Source organism: Siphateles boraxobius, unplaced genomic scaffold (assembly GCF_051911475.1).
Source record: "Siphateles boraxobius isolate OS27281-9 unplaced genomic scaffold, OSU_SipBor_1 13, whole genome shotgun sequence".
Lineage (NCBI taxonomy): Eukaryota > Metazoa > Chordata > Actinopteri > Cypriniformes > Leuciscidae > Siphateles > Siphateles boraxobius.
Window position 1 is genome coordinate 22,734,417 of NW_027508733.1, and position 20,584 is coordinate 22,755,000.

Here is a 20,584-nt window from a genome sequence, read left to right on the forward strand (position 1 = left end):
TTTTTTGCAAGTGAACGCAAAAAGATTGAAATATATTTTTTCCCACTTCATATTTTTTCCATCACCATGTTTCCGTAGCAAATATATAAATGAATGTATTCAATAAACAGTTTTTACATATAATAGATAACTGTATTTATTCTCTTTTTAATATATAATGAATTTTGATATACAGTATATATACTATATATTTAAATTTAAGGTAGTAATATATATATATATATATATATATATATATATATATATATATATACATATTACTACCTTAAATTTTTAAGTTCTATCAACTTGGATGTTTAAGTAATTTCAACTTAAATTACATTAAAATTACTTAAAAAAATAAGTTGAATCTTGTATAACTTATTAACTTTTTTTTAAATTGCTTAACTCTTTTTGATGAGTTAAAGCAATGTAAAAGCAAAAAGCATATGTTGTCATAACTCATTAATCATACATTTTTTTTCAGTATATATATATATATACTATATAAACTTATTTTCTTTTGCAATTTTTTTTTCAGATCATAAAATTGTTATGACTTGTTTTAGAGCCAAAACTTTGTATTGTGTGACACCCGATGGGTCTCATGCCAAAATGTCTCACACTTGCAGCTGCAGACCACCCTCCTTTATTGAGCCTTGCAAACAGGTATAGAAAGAATTCAAATGCCTGCTCACTCAATCTGAGAGAAGCATTACTGTCTTAACTATTACGTCCCTATAGTCCGATTTGCCATTTTTGGCATTGCACCATTGTAATGCAATGCTCAGTTTTAAAACTGCTGTCAACACGTCAGTTACTTGACTGTTCGCCTGGTGCGAATTTGAAAGTTTTTCCTCTCCCGTAGTTCAGAAATTGTGAAACCTTCCTTTCATTTTCATCAGGGGATCAGGATAAAGAAAGAATGTAATTACGAAAACTATTCTGCAAGTTACGCTAATGTGTTTGGAAACGTTTAAAAGTGCCAGCCGGTGCCAATGTCTCAGACTGAACCTACACTGTGAGGCAGAAATAAAAGATATAAGTCGGTTTAATGAACAGGTGGCTTTGTCTTTCTCTTGACGCCTTGGAGAACATTTCTTCTCAACTGCGTATAACGTTCTCCAGCTGAATTGCACATGCCATTCATCAGGAGCAAATCCATTCACGCAGTGCAGTTAAATATAAGTGTAAGCCTAGCCTCCGCGCTCCCTGTCTTTCTGACCGCAGTCCTTATCTATTGTCTTTGGGACCTTTCAGCGCGTCTGGAATAGACAGCTGAAAATAAAAAGCAAAAATAGATGTCGTAGACAACTGCTGACAGAGTAAGGCTGAAGAGCGGACACTAGAAACCTCACGCCTGCATGCGCTGATTATGACAAGTTAATTAAACACTAAAGGACGGGACAACAGCAGATCTGGACGAATTCAACAAATGCTCTTTTGTAGTGTGCATGTAAAAGTTTACACGTTCAGTTTGCGCTTGCATTTTATGGATTCGTTTCGAACCCATTACGTAAAACAGGTGCAAAATTACAGCTGCTGTGCAAATTTAATTTACAAGTGTGAGATATACATGGCTGAAGAGAATAATTATAGAGGGGAAAAGGCTAAACCATGAGTGACATTTGGACAGTTTCACGTCATGAACTTTAATTGAATGAGTTACATGAACATAGCATTAAAACTACCGAAAAATCGGTATTTTATTTATATTTTTCTCTCTCTCTCTCTCTCTCTATATATATATATATACATATATATACTGTATATATAAAATGTATTTTTTAAATATTTAATATATATATATATATATATAAATATAAAATTTATAAATTATATATATATATATATATATATATATATATACTGTGTATATAAAATGTATTTTTTAAATATTTTAATATACATATGTATATATAAAAATAAAACATGTATAAATTATATATATATATATATATATATATATATATATACTGTATATATAAAATGTATTTATTAAATAATTTATATATATATATAACATTTATACATTAAATATATATATATATATATGTGTGTGTGTGTGTGTGTGTGTGTGTGTATGTATTTGTTTTTACCTTGTATGCATACATCTACAGCATTAAGACTAAGCAATTTTAAAGTATCATATAATAAAATTAAAATAAAATTTAAAGCAATATTAATAATATAATTATTTCAAATATTTTATATAATAAAATTAAATATATATTTATGAAATATATACTTTTTATGGTTGTTTTATGGCATTTCCAACTACTGTACAATGATAAATAGAGATAAATTGAAGCATCTTTTAAAGAAACATCTCATGAATGCTGATCTCGTGCCATTTAAAAGCAAGGCTGATATTAAGGTTCTCGTACAAGATGCTATTTTGATATTTGCAACTATGAGGGCAAATGCACAGCCGTTTTTACTTTTCGACTAGTACATAAGGGGTGAAAATGTTGATTGAGTTGATTTGTTAGCTTAAATCAGCCTCTTCGGAGCAGTTTGTCTTCTGTCGGCTCGGTCTGATTGGGGTGTTTTGGGGCTTCACTCTACATCCTGGTTTTAACAAGCATCCAGTGCGGCCAATAAAAAAGGCTTTTACCTTAATCGCCACAAGATAATATCAAACATTTGTCCCTTTCTGGAGTGCAAAGTGCTTACAAATACCAAAGCCACTCTGAAGATAAAGAAAAGTAAACATATTTCTATATTTCTCATTTTTTCCCCCCATATCAGAGCTCAGCAGAAGGAATGGAAGCAGCGGTACGAGTCCATCAGCTCCTGGGCAGGACTAGAAGTTCATGACAGGCTTTTATCCTTCATCAAAGCAACAAGTGGATGAACAGACTCTTCTCCGACCGCTCCAAACCCTTCCCAGGAGTCTCCCACAGGCCCTGAGGGGAGTTCGAACCCTAAATCTCTCCTTTTAACAAGTCTACGCACTTCCTTCCTTTGTCCGGTTAGGCCTTGATGGTGCAAGAAGCATTTTTCAGGGAGAAAGAAAGAGTGAAGCTGACTTCAGCTGCCATATAGGAAGCACCATATGCAATGCCCCGTGAAAGAGAGCTGTGAATGCTGTTTTAGGAGCTCCGATCTGATTGGCTGACTTCTGGGAGTCAGGATGCACATTTATCAGTCTTCCAGGAACCAGAGTCATGCTTACAAGGTACCAGGCTGCTACAACGAGCTCTTTTGAGAAAGAACTAGTCACTGGAATTGCGAGATTTGTCGTGTAAAATCTTGATATTATTGTTTTAAGCCATTTTTGAGTAAGTTCACTTTTGGTCAAAAGTTTAGGGTCGATAATATTTTTGATATGTCGTCGGCTATATATTGTAATAACAGAAATATTGTGAAATATTATTAAAGTTTAAAATAACTGTTTCTATTTGGATATATTTGAAATGTGATTAATTCCGGTGATGGCAAAGCTGTCTTTTCAGCATCATTACTCAGTGTCACATGACCCTTCAGAAATCATTCTAATATGATCAAGAAACTCAAGAAACATTTCTGATTATCATCAATGTTGAAAACAGTTGTGCTACTTTATGTGGAAACTGTGATACATTTTTTTACAGGGCTCTTTGATGAATAGAAAAGTTTAAAAGAACCGCATTTATTTGAAATCTTTTGTAACATTATAAATGTCTTTACTGTCACAGCATCCTTGTCCTCACCCCACATTTTTAAGCGCTAGCGAGATTTGTGAGAAATAATCAGTACTTTTGGATGCTATTTTCATTACTTTAAAGTCTGTTTTTGCTTCAAAGTAATTAAACAAATGGAGAAAAAGTTTAAAATACAAAATTAAGTCAGGTTGCAACATATAGTGACGTTAGCTTTTATTCTTTGACTCAGAAATGGGCTTCCACAGTGATTGGCTTTGAATGTCAGTAAGATTCTCTTGCTGTCTAAGTGAGCGCTTCTTGGCAACAACCAAGCGAATCGGACAAATGTGCAAGACAATTGATTGATGAACGCAAATAATGATCTTGTAATTATAACCTTTGTAATGATTCGTGACTGCGTATAAATTAATAAATGTTTACGCTCATCTTCTCTCCACTAAAAACCCGTGATCCACCTTGTACGTCCATGTTATTATAAATTTTTCTGGTATCTTCAGGGGGCTAAAACCCCAACTTCGCCACTGTAATATTTATGAAGTGCCAAAACACCGCATTCTTCCAGAATTCATGACAAGACATGGAGTTTTTGTCTATTTGTGCATTATTTATGAATGAAAAAAGGCCTTTGTGGACATTCTCCAGCTGCCCATCTCTTCTGATCAAACAGATATTGTTACCACTGAAATAGCAGGCTTAGGAAAAAATAAACGCAGCCTGCCAAAAGACCTGCCCACAGCCGAGCAGAGAGACAGGAGAATATGAGAAAGAGAAAATATGTACAAGAACGAGCCTTACGAAAACTCACACGCTATCTTCAATTGTGGCTGCTGCCCAGCCACGGGATATCATCTATCAGTAGACAAATGCAGGGACGAGAATGCTGCTTCTCAAATGAAATAATATATCTTTGAAAGCCTACGCCTGCACCAGACCCAAAGCCCATATATCAAGTCTGAGCGGCTGGTGGATCCGGTCCAGGGGCCATTAACCTCCCACCTGTTTCCCCCCCTGTCCTTCACCACACCCCCTGCCCTTGGTGCCGCTTCTTGGGCCTGTTTCCCCCCCCCCCCCCCCCCCCCCCCCCCCCCCATGCGTCCCAGGCCCTCCCCTCTCACGACAATAACCCCGCACGGCACACGCCGATGTAAAGTGGAATAATTCAAATCCGGCGGACCAGGGACACGGTTACAAATCTCCGGCGGTGCGTTCGCGACCGAGGCTGTTTGTCAGGACACTCGCTGGCTTGACCTCAGGCCCGTCTGCGAGTCACGGGGAGGGCAGGAGACGCCATGGCTGGTCTGGGTAGTATATGTGGAGATGAAGCTGGGGTGGGGGGTGGGGGATATAAATCGTGCACAAGTTCACAGATCACGACCGCAACGCCTTATTAATTTCTGCAGATATACAACGGCCTCGGAAATTACAGTCTCTGGCCCGAACCTCTGAAATGTCGACTGGCGGATTAGCAAAACTAGAAAATGAATGAGAAAAAGTGTTGCATAGCGTGAAAATATTAATGGAGGGAGAAAATAATCCTCTCGCAGTCAGTATAAAAATTAATAAAGCATTATATGTTAATATGCAGTTCCACTTGCACTGCTTGATTTTTTTTTAAAGAAGTCTTATGTTCACCAAGGTAGCATTTATTATATCAAAAATAAAGTAAAACAGCAATATTGTGAAATATTATTACAATTTAAAATAACTGTTTTGTATTTTAATACTTTTAAAATGTAATTTTAACATTCAGTGTGACATGATCCTTCGGAAATCAAACCAAGTAGCATTTATTTTAAATAAAAAGACGAAAAAACACAGTTTTCAAACAAACGTTTCACAATCTGTTTGCAGATGCCAATTGTTTGGATATTTTGATTCTATTACCAAATACATTGAAATTCAGACATTTTTTTGAGAGTGACTTAATTGCCCAAAAACTTTTTGAGGCACTGTATAATAATAAATGTAAATCAGCTGATTATATGAAGTGCTATAGACACAATATGGGAATTTTTCTGTAAGCATGGAATACCTGCGGGAAAAAAAACATTTAAATCTGTTTTAATATGAAGTTTAGAAGCTTAATTTTTTTAAAGAAAATTACACAAATATGTTGTGCAACATCATTTGCATAATATAATGTATTATAGCCTATAGCATTTTGAACACTGTAAAAAATGATATGATCAATAAGTTATGACAACGTGTTTTTACATTGCTTTAACTCATCAAAATTTCAATTTTCAACTTTTTATAAGTTATACAAGATTCAACTCGTGTTTTAAGTCAGTTTAATGTAATTTAAGTTGAAATGACTTAAACGTCCAAGTTGATTATACTTAAAAATTTAAGGCAGCAACATGTTCTACAGTGAAACTGTATAAATATATAAAATGCCCAGTGCAGTTGAACATAGCTTCAGTGATCTAGACACTATAACACTGAAAGTGAGAGAACGTCCCCTATCTCCTGTCCTCTCTCCCCTCACAGCTGCTTTTTCAATAAGCACGAGCCTCACGGCTGGGTGCAGGCTGGAGAACAAGGCCCTAATACAGTGCTGCTTTACTTAATGGCAGGCCTGGTATTGTCATTCAATTCACTGTAGAGAGAGAGAGAGAGAGAGAAAAAAAAAAGTGTCCCCGAGCAGCCGTGAAAGAATAAAAATAAATATTGGCGCCACATGTCAGGGTATTGTAAGTTTTGCACGGTTGACTTTTATCAGCTCGGAGGACTAAATTTAAGGCAGTCCATTTGGGGTCGCTTTGTGGCACAGTATCAGCGGTGATTAAGTTTACCCGAGTACATTGTGTAAGACGCACGAATTACGCGGAATCCTCACATGAACGATTAAGCCTGCGGTGAATCTGCGTTTTAATGCCATTGTGTGCTGAGGAAAAGCTAAGTGCACGCATCCTATCCGTCAAACAATAGCCCGCCGTCCACAATGAAAGGGTGATCTCTCTATGGATGTGAATCACTCTCCACGTTATGGGTCGGGCAGCTAAGGACAGAGCCAGGGGAGGACAAGCACGCACACCGGCTTCATACCAGCTCATATTGTCAATGCAAATACTAGGAAGCTTGCATCTGTTTCCCCCCCCAACCCCCTAAACATGACTACCACCCTTACATGACAAACCAGCCAGACAACAGGGATGCTGCTGGCACGCACCTTCAAACACACACACATAAAACAGCATTTTCATAACACACAAAGAACAATTAGTTTATGTACAACATTGCTTTCTTTAGTGAGCTATCTGAGAGGCCATTTTGATGTACACTGTCAAAAAAATTGCTGCCATAAATTTTTAAATACAATCAACTTGGATGTTTAGGTAATATCAACTTAAATTACATTAAACTGACTTAAAAAAATTAGTTGTATCTTGTACAACTTGTAAAAAAAACTTGAAAATTGCTTAACTTTAAAAAGTTAAAGCAACATAAAAACACGTTGTCAACTTATTGATCATATCATTTTTTACTGTGTAGTTTTACATGCCATTTCTTGCTCATTAACCCTATAAAGCCTACTGTACTCAAAATAATATGGCCTTTAAACTTGATAAAAACACAATCTACTACAAGCCTTCTGTCATCTGATCGATAGTTTATACTTTTTTGGCAATTAAAAGTCGTTTTAATGAAATTCTAAAAACGTGCACCTTCAGGTCAGGGTACACGTCTTTTTGGTGTGAAATCTTCACAGATTTTTATCAAGTAAGAATATCTAGTATATTCCTAATAATATTTCAAAATAAACACTTACTGGACTGAAACAACTTAGGTGTACTTGATTAACTACATGTAGATTTTTTTCTTTTTTTTTGAAAAATCATGTTAAAATGTAAATATCAAAAATGATACTTCAGGCTTTTGAGGAACGTCACATCTCTCAATTATCATTGTATTGAATTGCATTATGTTTTACCCCCACAATGAAAACTATAGAGCTTTGATCATAAAACTAATCATTTAACTATCATCTAACTAAGACATATTAGTGACAACTGATATTTATATGTATTTTATGCAAGTTAAACTATAAGAGTTTACTAATTTAAATTACAAGCTATCAGAATTTAATCTTATTTCTTCAGTTGACTTAAAAGTAAGGAAACCCGTTGACATTAATTTACTGTAGGTTTTCTTTACTCCTATATAATGCTACTGTATAATGGGGAAAAGTTTGATACTCATAGTTTAATAAAGTAGAACAAAAAATATTATTCGGACTGTTTATTTAATATGTCAGACTTTTACAGGGTTAAAAGTCTCTTTAAAAAGTTTGCAAAAAATTTCATGTCTGTGTCTGGTCGGTTGGTAGCTAAGCTAATCTTTCCCATCTTCCTCTTTTTTATTTTTTATTTTACAGATTCACTGTCGCCCAAGTGTGAGAAATAGCTATCAGAATGTTCTTCTAATGTTTTTTTCTTCTTCATGTGTCTGAAGACAATAGTGAGCTCTCTTCAGAGATCCCATCATGACCAAATATTTATGAGAGCTGTAACCAAGTCTAACTTATGGAAACTAAATCTTTAAACACTTGGCAGACGTTTCACACCGGGCTGTATTACGGGAGAAATTCTTTTGTTCTTACGAAGCTAATAATAGGGCAGTAAATGTAGATATATTTATAGCTGACTCACCCCCCTCCCAGACAAGCCTTATATTCACTTGTATTTCCTGTGTTTATTATATGCTACCCACAAAAGCTCTGTCATTAACTAACTCACAGAATATTCGCAAAACATCTTTTTATCTATTAATCTTGTAGATAAAGCATTTATTGATGTCTGTGGTGTTGTTGGGTAATGTACTACACATATATGAGCTTTCTATGAGCTGGTGTGTGAGTGTGTTTGTGCTACGAACATGCTAGCATTTGCTAGCAGCAATTGTTTACACAGGTGCCACTGTATAATCATACTAAACTGTTAGTGTAGCATTGCTAATGCTTGTGAAATTGAAATTGTAGATTTCTCTAGCATTGCTAATGCTTGTGAAATTGTAGATTTCACTTATTTGCATGTTGATCTGTAGCACCTTTGGAGAAATCCACAACTCACTAAATTCACATTCTAGGAAATATAGCTACATAAATGTGAGGGGAGGCTTTTCACAGCATCCATTTACTCCATTTTTATGCCATTAAATATGAATATCTCTTGCCTTAATGTTCCAGCTTTATTTGAGCTCTCGATAGATGAAGCTTGTTAAAACCACATCGTTATGTGGGATAAACCCCGATCAGCATCACAAAGCTCCGTGGGTAACAATAGCTGTACAAGTGTTCGCTAATTAGAGTCAGGAGTGGGTTCAGACTTTTTAGTGATACCTTTTTTTTGTTTGTGGTTTTTCCGGTAGTGCTCCAGCATATGATTTAGCGAGGGCACATGAGAGCTGCGCTAATTACAACTTCACCGCCACACTACGACTGCTAATGTCAAATTCGACAGCTACGCCCTTGTCTCTTTTAACATCTATTGTGCAAAACAATTAGCCAGGGCGAGAAAGTAGTCACAACATCAAGGGGAGGCTACTCTACCGTGGCAAAAGGTGAAGTGCATACACAATTAAAGGTAAATGATACAGACAGCAATTAGCCACACACAAATGCTAATCCACACTAAAGTGGGAATACAATGCTTGAGCTAAAGAGCGCGAGAATGGATAATAAAGCTCTATAGGTGAGAGCACAGGGAAGAGCGTAACATTCGGCTATGAAAACTGAATAATTTAATTATGTTGGGGGAAAAACTGCGTACACAAAGTTTATATCTAAATCTAATAGTTTAAAGAAAATGTAACATCTGATTGATGGTGAATTGGTGGATAAACATTGATGAAAGCAAATTTGTTAGTGTGAAAACAGCAAAAAAGTTTAATATTCACATGATCGGCTGTCATATTTTTATTTCTTCTTTTTTTTAGCCACCAACAATTGCTGTAAAATCCCAAGAGGAGCTAATGAAGACGTCAATTGCACTGAATATCCCGATATCAAAACATTTAAAGTTGATATCCACCCCAATACTAAAAATGTGAGTATTTTAGTACATTATTTTGACAGTATCGCAACAACGTCAGAATTTACTACATATTTCAAATGTAGTCATGGTCAATCCTCAGTTTAAATGCATTCTAGTCCATTTCATGAGCTGTTGAATGTAATGAGTTGAAAACAATAAGGTCCCTGTAGCTGTACGAGCACAAAATGAATGATATGAATTGGGTGCTGTCAGATTTCCCAGTGGCATATCAAAACATGTCACGGGCGGGTAAAATACAGCATGCTCACGACCAAAATCTTTCACAAAGGCAGACATGCACGAGTTACTAAAACACTCACAGTCTTCTCAATCCCATCAATATTTCTGTCAGGCAGATGTGTATAGAGAAAAAAAGGTTAACGCAAGTGAAAATAAAAAATTAATGACACTAGACCGGCCTCTTCAGCTGATGTAGTAAATCGTCAATTATAGATCAGTGTGTCAATACATAATTCGAAATACTAACACAAATACACTATGTATTTTTCAAGCCATCCAAAAAAGTCCTCACAAATAGCCTTGAGACATTATTTATGGAAAACTAATTAGCTGTCCCGTCAAAGGGGAACATTTGTCTCATTCATATTAATACTTCAACTAGTGCACTGTAGTGTTGAAGAAAAATTAATGCTTTATACCATAAGTAAGATTAATCAAAAACATGATATATATTAGAAATATTCTTCTAACACTTGCCCTAACCAGACGTGATGCAATAAGATTCCAGCGACAAGCAATTTGTTTGTTCACACCTTACGCAACGTGACAATATCAATCAAAAATCACAGCCAATCAGAAGAGCGTGTGGGCGGAGTCTCTCTGTAAGCGCCACTGCAATGGATAAGTACAAAATCAAATTCATAAATAGCTATTACACAATTTTAAACATTATTAAGAAATACATACCGAGTGACTGAAAGACTTTGTCATAGAATACAGATTTTTGTTCACATTGAGTTGATTCTTTGAACATTGAATAATCCTTTAATTTGTTTTCAAGATTTGAATTATCCATTGTCCCTTTTAGTATGGCTATAAAGGTCACACAAAATTATATTCAAACGCAAATTAATAAAGCACATAACTAGTGACTGAGATTATTATTGTCATACTTTGTATGTTGTCGCAGAAAAAGAAGCAGTTTCTAAAATAGAATCGTTGCGTATCGCCATCGCGCCTGGTTAAGACAAAAACTCTGATTAAGATGGGAAAGACACCTTTTATCGCGTTGCGGCGTCGTGTCCTGACGCATCTGGTTAGAACACGGTGTAGGTTTACTTGATGAATGAAAGCCTGTTCACAGCAAAAATGCTAGCTATAACGATCGCTATATTAGCATCCACATCAATGCACCTCATCTGCCACTTTAAATGCTTGAGCTCTTTAAAGCAGGAAAGATTCTGATTGGCTGTCAATTTTCTTAATCATTCATGAGCTAGAAAGAAAATTCTGAAAGTGATTCCAACAATATCGTTCCTCTGTGTCGTTACTATTATAGTTCCCAAAGAATTAGAGTAATAACTAAAACTTTATATTTATTGTTTTCATTATAGTTATACCCCTTGGTGTGAACAGTCCTTATATTGTTAATAAACTGCAGTACTATTCATTGAACAAATTTTCCCAGATTTGTCTTGAATTTTAGGCCAACAGACATCCATGCTGATTCACAACGCTATGTAAAATGCTTTTAGATCACTTGAAGTTTACGACCACCAAACTTTACTATCTATTCAGATGAACAAAAGCATCACGTACCTTCAGTTCCCGGAAGAAGATGCTGCTCCTGGCCCATTCTACGATGGAGAATAGTGTCTGGTCGGCCATCTTGCACATGAGGCCGAAAGTGTTGAGTTTCTCGTGCTTGCTTCGGCTGGCCTGCTCCTGCTGCAGGTATGCTAGGATCTTGGTTTGCACCTGGGGCTCGTCCGGCTCGCACTTGAGCAGCTCCACCACCAGGTGAGGAAAGCTGGGCGGCGATCCTCCCGTGTAGGCTTCTACGTACGGATAGCCCATGAGGGACTCCGGCGAGCTTGTGTAGGGGTCGGGGTACTCTGACTTGATGGTGCGGCTCTGGAAGTGGCCGTATGGCTGGTAGCCCTGCAGTCCTCCAGGGTGCGGCGGCATGGCCATGCTGACCGGCGAGGTGACGAAGGGGCTGCGGTCAAAGTCTGCAGGGGGCAGGCCTGCGCTTGTGGAGCTATGGTGGTGGTGATGGTGGTGGTGGTGATGATGGTGGCTCAGTGGAAGCCCCTTGGAGGCCGAATGGATGTTCTGAATGGCAGAGGTAATGGTGAGGTCCGCTGGGACGGTTTGCATGGCTTGCGTCATGGCCTCCAGCTTGAGTCCATTGGCCCGGATCAAGGCTTTCTTCTGTTGCTTGAGTGCCCGGTCTCGTTTGTACATGGGGCCAAACTTGTTGCGACCTCCTCTCATTCGATCGGCCCTCACAGCTTATAAAAGGTAAAACACAACATGAGATGGGTATTAATTCATCTGAAAATTGACAGAATTGTCATTTTTAGAATTCTAAAGAATTCAAAAAATCCACTAGTGCCGACAAACTGAATTGCAGAAGTAATGATATCATTCAGAACCCGTTTAATTCCTTTATTCCAGCTGAATTTGAATTGAGGTAGTAAACAGGATGCAGAATTGGAATTCAAATTTAAATGTCAGCAAGCTAAATAATTTGTAATTCAAAATCATGTATAAAATGTTTATCTAAAAAAAGCAAAGTTTGAACGTCAGCTTGATAAAGCCTTGATAGAACAACAGAACGATAGATAGAACGATAGACCTATAGATAGATAGATAGATAGATAGATAGATAGATAGATAGACGGGCTATCTATCGGCACCCGTCCGTCTATCTATCACGGACGGGTGCCGTCCTCCTTCCCTGAGGATGGCACCCCACTCGTAGTCTTTGGTGATTTCAACATTCAACTAGAAAAGGCGTATGCAACATACTTCATCTCTCTTCTAGCCTCATTTGATCTCAAACGGCTCATCACCACAGGTACTCACAAGTCAGGCAACCAACTGGACCTGGTTTACACACGCAACTGCATCACAGACAACATTTTGGTGAAACCTCTCCACGTTTCAGATCATTTCCTCATTACTTTCAATCTACAACTCACTACCCATGCTCCACCAACTCCCCTACCAGTTACATTCAGACGTAACCTGCGCTCACTTTCTCCTTCCCATCTTTCCTCTGCTGTGTCATCTTCACTTCCCTCACCCTCACAATTCTCATCTCTAGATGTGAATACCGCAACAGATACCTTATGCTACACTTTAACTTCTTCTTTAGACAATATCTGCCCTCTCTCCTCCAGGCCAGCACGCACTACTCCCTCTAACCCCTAGTTATCTGAGGTTCTTCGTGAACACCGGACCAAACTCAGGGCAATGGAGAGGAAATGGCGCAAATCAAAAGACACATCTGACCTGAGTATGTATCAATCTCTGCTCTCTTCCTTTTCTGCTGATGTTCATGCTGCAAAATCTTCATATTTCCACAGCAAGATCAACAGCGCCTCTAACACACGAACACTTTTCAAGACATTTAACTCTCTCCTCTGTCCACCTCCACCATCACCCACCTCCTCTTTAACTGCTGATGACTTTGCTAACTTCTTCACCAACAAAACAACCTCTATCAGCAGTCAGTTCTCAACTCCACACACACAGGAACTCAAACCTTCCTCTCCCACTACCAGAAACCTTCTCTTTACCTTATCTCCGCTAACCGAGGAAGAAGTATCTAAACTTCTCCTCTCCAGTCATCCTACCACCTGCCTTCTAGACCCCATCCCCTCACACCTTCTACAAGCCATCTCTCCCACACTTCTACCAGCACTCACACACATCATCAACTCATCCCTCCACACTGGCATTTTCCCTACAGCATTCAAGCAGGCTCGGAACTCCACTGCTTAAAAAAACAACATTAGACACATCACTTTTAGAGAATTACAGACCTGTCTCTCTCCTACCATTCATTGCGAAAACACTTGAACGAGTTGCTTTCAACCAAGTGTCATCTTTCCTGTCTCTGACCAACCAGCTAGATGTCAACCAATCTGGCTTCAAGAAAGGCCATTCAACCGAGACTGCACTACTGTCGGTCACAGAAGCCCTGCGGATCGCAAAAGCTGCTTCCAAATCTTCAGTTCTCATTCTGCTGGATCTTTCTGCTGCCTTCGACACTGTGAGTCATAAGATCCTTCTGTCCACCCTCTCATCACTGGGCATCAAAGGAACTTCCCTCCACTGGTTTGAGTCCTATCTCACAGGTAGGTCCTTCAGGGTTACACGGAGAGGCGAGGTATCCAAATCACATCAACTGAACACAGGGGTTCCTCAGGGTTCAGTTCTTGGACCGCTCCTCTTCTCCATCTACACCACATCATTGGGACCCATCATACAGGCACATGGTTTCTCTTACCATTGCTTTGCTGATGACACCCAGCTCTACCTCTCATTTCAACCAGATGATCCCACAGTAGCTACACGTATCTCAAGCTGTCTGGCGGACATCTCGGCATGGATGAAGGAACATCACCTGCAGCTCAACCTGGCAAAGACTGAGCTTCTCGTCCTCCCTGCAAAGCCGTCTCTATAGCACGACTTCACTATCCAGCTAGAGTCATCCTCAATCACCTCATCAAGGTCGGTCAGAAATCTTGGAGTAATATTTGATGACCAGCTGACCTTCACAGACCACATTACAAAGATAGCTCGATCATGCAGGTAAGCAATGTATAACATCAGGAAGATCAGGCCTTTCCTAACTGAGCATGCAACACAACTTCTCGTCCAGGCCCTGGTTATTTCTAGGCTTGATTACTGCAATGCTCTTCTAGCTGGACTTCCATCATGTGTTACTAAACCTCTACAAATGATCCAGAATGCTGTAGCCCGCCTTGTCTTCAACGAGCCCAAAAGGGCTCACGTCACTCCTCTGTTCATCTCACTGCATTGGCTACCACTCGCTGCTCGCATCAAATTCAAAGCTTTGACGCTTACTTACAGATCTACCACAGACTCAGCTCCGTCCTACTTTCACTCCATACTACAAGTCTACGTCCCTACCAGAAGCCTACGATCGGCCAAGGAGCGACGGCTCGTGGTGCCATCACAGCGAGGCACTAAATCACTCTCCAGAACATTCTCATTCACGGTTCCATGCTGGTGGAATGATCTTCCCACCCTCGTCCGTAATGCAAAATCCCTGACAGCATTCAAAAGACAACTGAAAACTCATCTCTTCCTTGAGTACTTAACATAAAAAATAAAAAAAATAAAAAAATTCTTCTCTTTTAAATCTTCCCTTGTCTGGCTTTTGCTACTCTGAGCAATGCCTGAACTTTGTATTTTGAGCACTTCTTGCGATGTTCTTCCCTCTTCAAGATGACTCGCTTGCTTTAGTCCTCAGATGTAAGTCGCTTTGGATAAAAGCGTCTGCTAAATGACTAAATGTAAATGTAAATAGATAGATAGATAGATAGATAGATGGATAGATAGATAGATAGATAGATAGATAGATAGATAGATAGATAGATAGATAGATAGATAGATAGATAGATAGATAGATAGATAGATAGATAGATAGATAGATAGATAGATAGATAGATAGATAAAAAAGTTACACACTTCACCTTTAAACAATAACAAGTTTTGAAGTTTGGTACGCAGTCTCAATTGATCTATACCACAGCAGAGAAGCCATTAAACTGGCCACATGCTTTTAGGCCACAAATATTGCTTATTTGCAACAAGCAATTGGTGTAAATTTTATGTGTGAATTTGAATTGGGAATTGACCCGTTTTTTTCAAAGCCAGACCTGGAGCGAACTCAGCATAATCAAGCCAGAGGAAACAATTTAGAGAGAAACGGTGTTAATGATCCAATATTAAACTGAAGCGAGACAAAGTCAAGCGGACGAGATCATCATTATGGCAAATAAATGAAGAGAGCGCATTTTGCCCGGAAGTGACTCTGATCCCCGCCACAGGGCAGTAGACTCCACTTTCGTCTGCTGGGTCCCATGTTAATTATTTATGCTTAATTATTCCTCTTTTATGCTCCACGTTGTAGGCAGGTGGATGGCTGGAGGATCCAGCAGGGTGTTAAACACACAGCAGCATATGCAAAAAGTGTGCGTTTCCCGACGCGTGTGCAACTTGACCAGCGTGAACGCGCTCGTTAGGCCGTAATATCTTATGAACGGTAGATCTTAAAAAAAATAAAACAATTAAAAGAAAACCCCCAGTCCAACAGCTGCCTTGGGAGTGATTTTAATGGTCCTTGTCACAGCGGTGAGTGTTTGTGTGTGTGTGTGTGGTTGTCACTATGTGTGTGATCTGATTGATCTGGTGAGAGAGGGGAGGCAAAGTGTTGCCAGAGCGATCCCGCTGACAGCTCTCGTAACATCCGAGAATTATTCCTGGGCAACTTGGTGGGAGATTTTTCTTTTTTGGGGTTGGGGTGGGGGTAATGTGGTTATTAAAAATGTATCCAATCAGAAAAAACTGTGGTAAGTTTAACTATTAATGATTCCCAAGCAACAGGGTAATTAATGATCTGGAAACTAATAGTCGGCCCTTATGGGAAATCACAATTAGACCTACGACTCAGATCATGAATGCATGCCGTACCCCCTGCACACACACACACACACAAATCTGTGCACATGCACGCTTACACACTCTGTCTCACACCATCCCCCTCTTCCTTTTTGTCTTCTGATAAGATTTTTTTTTTTTCTCACAGCGTCTAATTAAGCAAGGTTATTTACATGCATGTCATACTGACTTTTTGGCATTAGACAAGGGGATTTATGTGTGTCTCTGACTGTATTCAAAATAGTACTACACTACTATTGCTGCAGTATATAGTATGTATACTATGCATAGTGTTCACATTTTCTATAAAATAAACTAATACAATTGCTTTACAATTGTGCATTTCTACCATACCATAATACCATATTACTAATAATGCTGCAGTATGTAGTATGTATACTATGCACAGTATGCACATTTTCTTTGTGTAGAATGATCTTCTGTGTTTGAACTAGCATAATAATTGTACTATTATTGCAGTATATTATATGCATACAATCGCCTACTAAACTTTTAATATTCAGAATAGCATACTGCTATACTACTATTGTTGCAGCATATAGTATGCACAGTATGCATAACCTTCTATGCATTTATGGCTATTTGAAACAACATACTACTTTGACTATTGTTGCAGTATATAGTATGCATACTTAAACTATCGACAATTTTCTGTATGCGTATAATGACATTCTGTGTTTCTGGCTGTGTTCGAAATAGCATACTACCTAGCCACTCTTACCATTGTTGTAGTATACACTTTGTGCAAAGAACGGCCTTCTACATTTACAAAAAAAAAAGCAGACTACACGGAATAGCATGCTTTACATCCCACAATGCAATGCGTTCAACTTGACCTTCAATTCCTATGCTGATTCAGAACCGCATACTTGCATACTACTCTTACTATTTGTGCAACAGAAAGATGTGGTACAAGTAGTATGAGTAGTATACTAGTGTGAGGTTCTGAATTCAGTAACAGTGTGATAAATGAACCTAAAACAATATCAGCAGCAATTTAAAAAAAATATTTTATTGAATTTAATTGGAATTACAAAAATGTATACTAAATATTTGATCAAAATACTAAATAAACATTTATTTACAACAACTTTTTGGAACAATCATTTATTGCGGAATAATGCACCTACTATGATTTTTAAAAATGAAGGTATGCAGTATACATTGTTCAGTATTCACTATGTAGTAAGCTAGTATTCCATTTCGAACACAGAAATAGAAATTCTGTTTCTTTTATGTAAACTGTGTGAGTTTGTATATCTATTCTGTATGTGTTTGTAGGCTGTATCGAACAAGTCTGTGTATGTGTACACATCAGTTATAAAACAAATTTGTGACTTATTCAAATGGCTTGCGGAAAGCAATTGCCTTGGTAATAAAAGCAGTTGCCTGATCTAATTTACTTGAATTGGCAATCCATGAGTCCATAGATGTTGTTTGTTTGCGCGCGTTTTGCGTCTCTGTAGACGGGGGCCCGTCTGGGCAGATTCGAGCGCTGCTTATTGTCTGATTTATGTGTGTTTAATATACAGGAATATTAAGCGTTGCTTGGGCGAGAGTCCCTGTCCTATCACAGGCATATGAATGCCTCCCCTGGCCGGCTCCTGACACACAGTTTGTCATGTCCGCCGGAGCTCTACTCTTAAGGTGCGTAGTTCCATGCGCACACATGAATAGCTATGATACCTATGCATAAGTAATGGTACAGCTTGCTGCCGCCACCACCAGAGGCTGAAGATGGCAAACGAGTATCAGACCCAAAAAATGACAAAGTGCGCAATGCAAAGCATGGAGTAAATATCCACAGTAAAGCCGAGCCAGATTGTCAGATTCATCAAGGTCCTTAATATGGATAACAGACGCTTGATGAAATCTAAACTATTTTACGCTCCACTGTGCACAACATTGGGCTTGAATGGAATGAATAAGCGCACAGGCAAGGCTATGTAGTTTTCTTTTCACTTCCTCAACTCTATACTGATTATATGATGGTCAAAAAGGTTGGATTCTCTTTCTTAATCTGAAACTGAGCCACAAATATATAAAGGAAGATAATTACAGGCCTTCCTAGGAAGACATAACACGCTCTGCCGTGCTTTTTTGAGAACTTTAAAACAGCAGCCTTTCCTTATCTGTATTGATAATGGAGCTTCCATGGAGACATGGAAGGCCACTTGTCTGTGTCACACTGATATGAATGTTTTGTTTTGCTACTTGCTCAATTATGGCGAGTAGTGCACTCAAATCTTTTTGCTGAAAGCTTCAGATAATACATAAAAAGAGATTTAAACTGAAGCATTTATTTCTGTTAAGTCCATCACTACAAAATTCATGGTGTGCAGGGTCCCCAACTTATGGGTAAACTATACTTTATTATTCTTAAAAATGATCCATCAATTCATAAAAATGCCATTCATTTTATGACAAAATGATGTCAGAAGTCATGAATCGCAGGTCCATCACTAATTAATCATTTTGTCATAAAATTGATCGCAGATTTAAGAATTGGAAGTTGTTTAAATTTCAAATATATATATATATATATATATATATATATATATATATATATATAATGATAACAATGTATAGCTTAGGTATTAGTCGGGGGGCCCAGCTTTCATATATTAAATATTTGTATTTAATATATAAAATGTATATTTATGAAAAAAAAATATGTCATACAGTACGTGATCAATTTTATGACAAAATGATGTCATAAGTCATGGATTGCAGGTTCATCACTAAAATTCATTCATGGGGCCTGGGGCCCCTGAATAATGGCATTTTATGATCATTATTTGTATTGTTATTATTGTTACTAATATATCGTATTTTTTTAAATAATACTTTAACACAACTTTAAATTATTACATTTGAAATAAAATGTAATTAAAATTGCCATCAGAGCATCACAAAATTTTGCAATTATGCACGTTTCTATACTAATAAATATAATTCCTTTAGCAGTAGTTCTGTTTTCAAGCGATATGCATGAAACTTACTGCTGCGATTTGTATTCAAAACAGCATTTTGGTTAACATTTTCCATCTCTGCAGCTTTCCTTAGGAGAAGGAGCTATCAGAAGAAGCCTGTGGGGAGTATTAGCGAGCGCTCATCTCTTTGGACGGGTCTGACAGGGCGCTGGAGGGCCTCGTATCCTGTTGGTAGCATGCGGTAGCAAATCAAAGCCAGCTAGCTATAAAACGACACTGCTAGAAATTCTGCCCTCCAGCAGTTAAACAATTAACATTCGTACATCTACATACTAAGAGGACAGAATCGTGTAGTAAGCATGGTAGTTGTTTATGTGTTATTTCCAACCTTTTAGACATTCTTTCTTCAGGTGGACACAAATAAAAGATGTTTAGCAGAATGTTCACGCTGCTCTTTTCCACGCAATGAAAGTGCGGACCAAAACAGTCAAGCTGCAAAAAGTGAATAATGACTTTTATCTCAGTCTATTCCTGTACGAAGACTTGGGATATAGTGCACAATTAATATGTACCACTTTTTTAGTAAAGTTTTTTAAGTACAATCAACTTGGATATTTAAGTCAATTCAACTTAAATTACATTAAACTGACTAAAAAAAATTTTGGTTGAATCTTGTATAACTTATTTTGATGAGATAAAGTAATGTGAAAAAAAAATTTGTTATACCTTATTGTTCATATAATTTTTTTATGGAAAAGAGCAGTGAGAACATCCTTCCTTTTGTGTTCCACAGAAGAAAGAACATCCTACGGGTTTGCGGGTGAGTAAATGATGACAGAAATGCTCTTTAAAGAGCTAAAGCTGTGTTCAGTTAGAGGAAGAAATGCATGGATGAACTAAAAAGACTTTTCTTACCCTCCAGTTTCATGCCGACAGTGAGGCACTTCTGAAAGCGACAGTAGGGGCAGCGTTTCCGTTGGGTCTTGTCTATTTGACAGCTCTGGTTCTCTATACATGTGTAGCGCTTGTTGTTCTGCACCGTGCGCTTGAAGAAGCCCTGCAGAGTGAGGTGAATGAAGATGTCAAACTTTTGACCTCCGGTGTTTGTTAATGTGCTATTCAGCCACAGACAACCCACACACACGTATGAAAAAAATTCCATTCACACAGAAAAAAAGAGGTGTTACACACTGCCACACAAGTAGACACGTATAAAAGTAGAGCCACGGGCAGAGAAACGCTCCCTCAGCAGTCGACGCTCACTTGGATAAACACAAACACACACACCCACACAAAAACTGACATGTGC

At 38.0% G+C, this 20,584-nt stretch overlaps 1 protein-coding gene across 3 annotated transcripts in view; it reads right to left on the reverse strand.

The window, feature by feature from the left end:
- nr5a2 (nuclear receptor subfamily 5, group A, member 2) overlaps nt 1–20,584 on the reverse strand; it is a 62,170-nt gene that overhangs the window by 30,758 nt on the left and 10,828 nt on the right. For all 3 annotated transcript variants that reach the window (XM_077226644.1, XM_077226646.1, XM_077226645.1), the window contains exons 3-4: nt 20,191–20,332; nt 11,441–12,135 (exon numbers count right to left, since the gene is read on the reverse strand). In XM_077226644.1, coding sequence (XP_077082759.1) covers nt 11,441–12,135; nt 20,191–20,332 — 837 coding nt within the window. The remainder of the gene's footprint in view (nt 1–11,440; nt 12,136–20,190; nt 20,333–20,584) is intronic.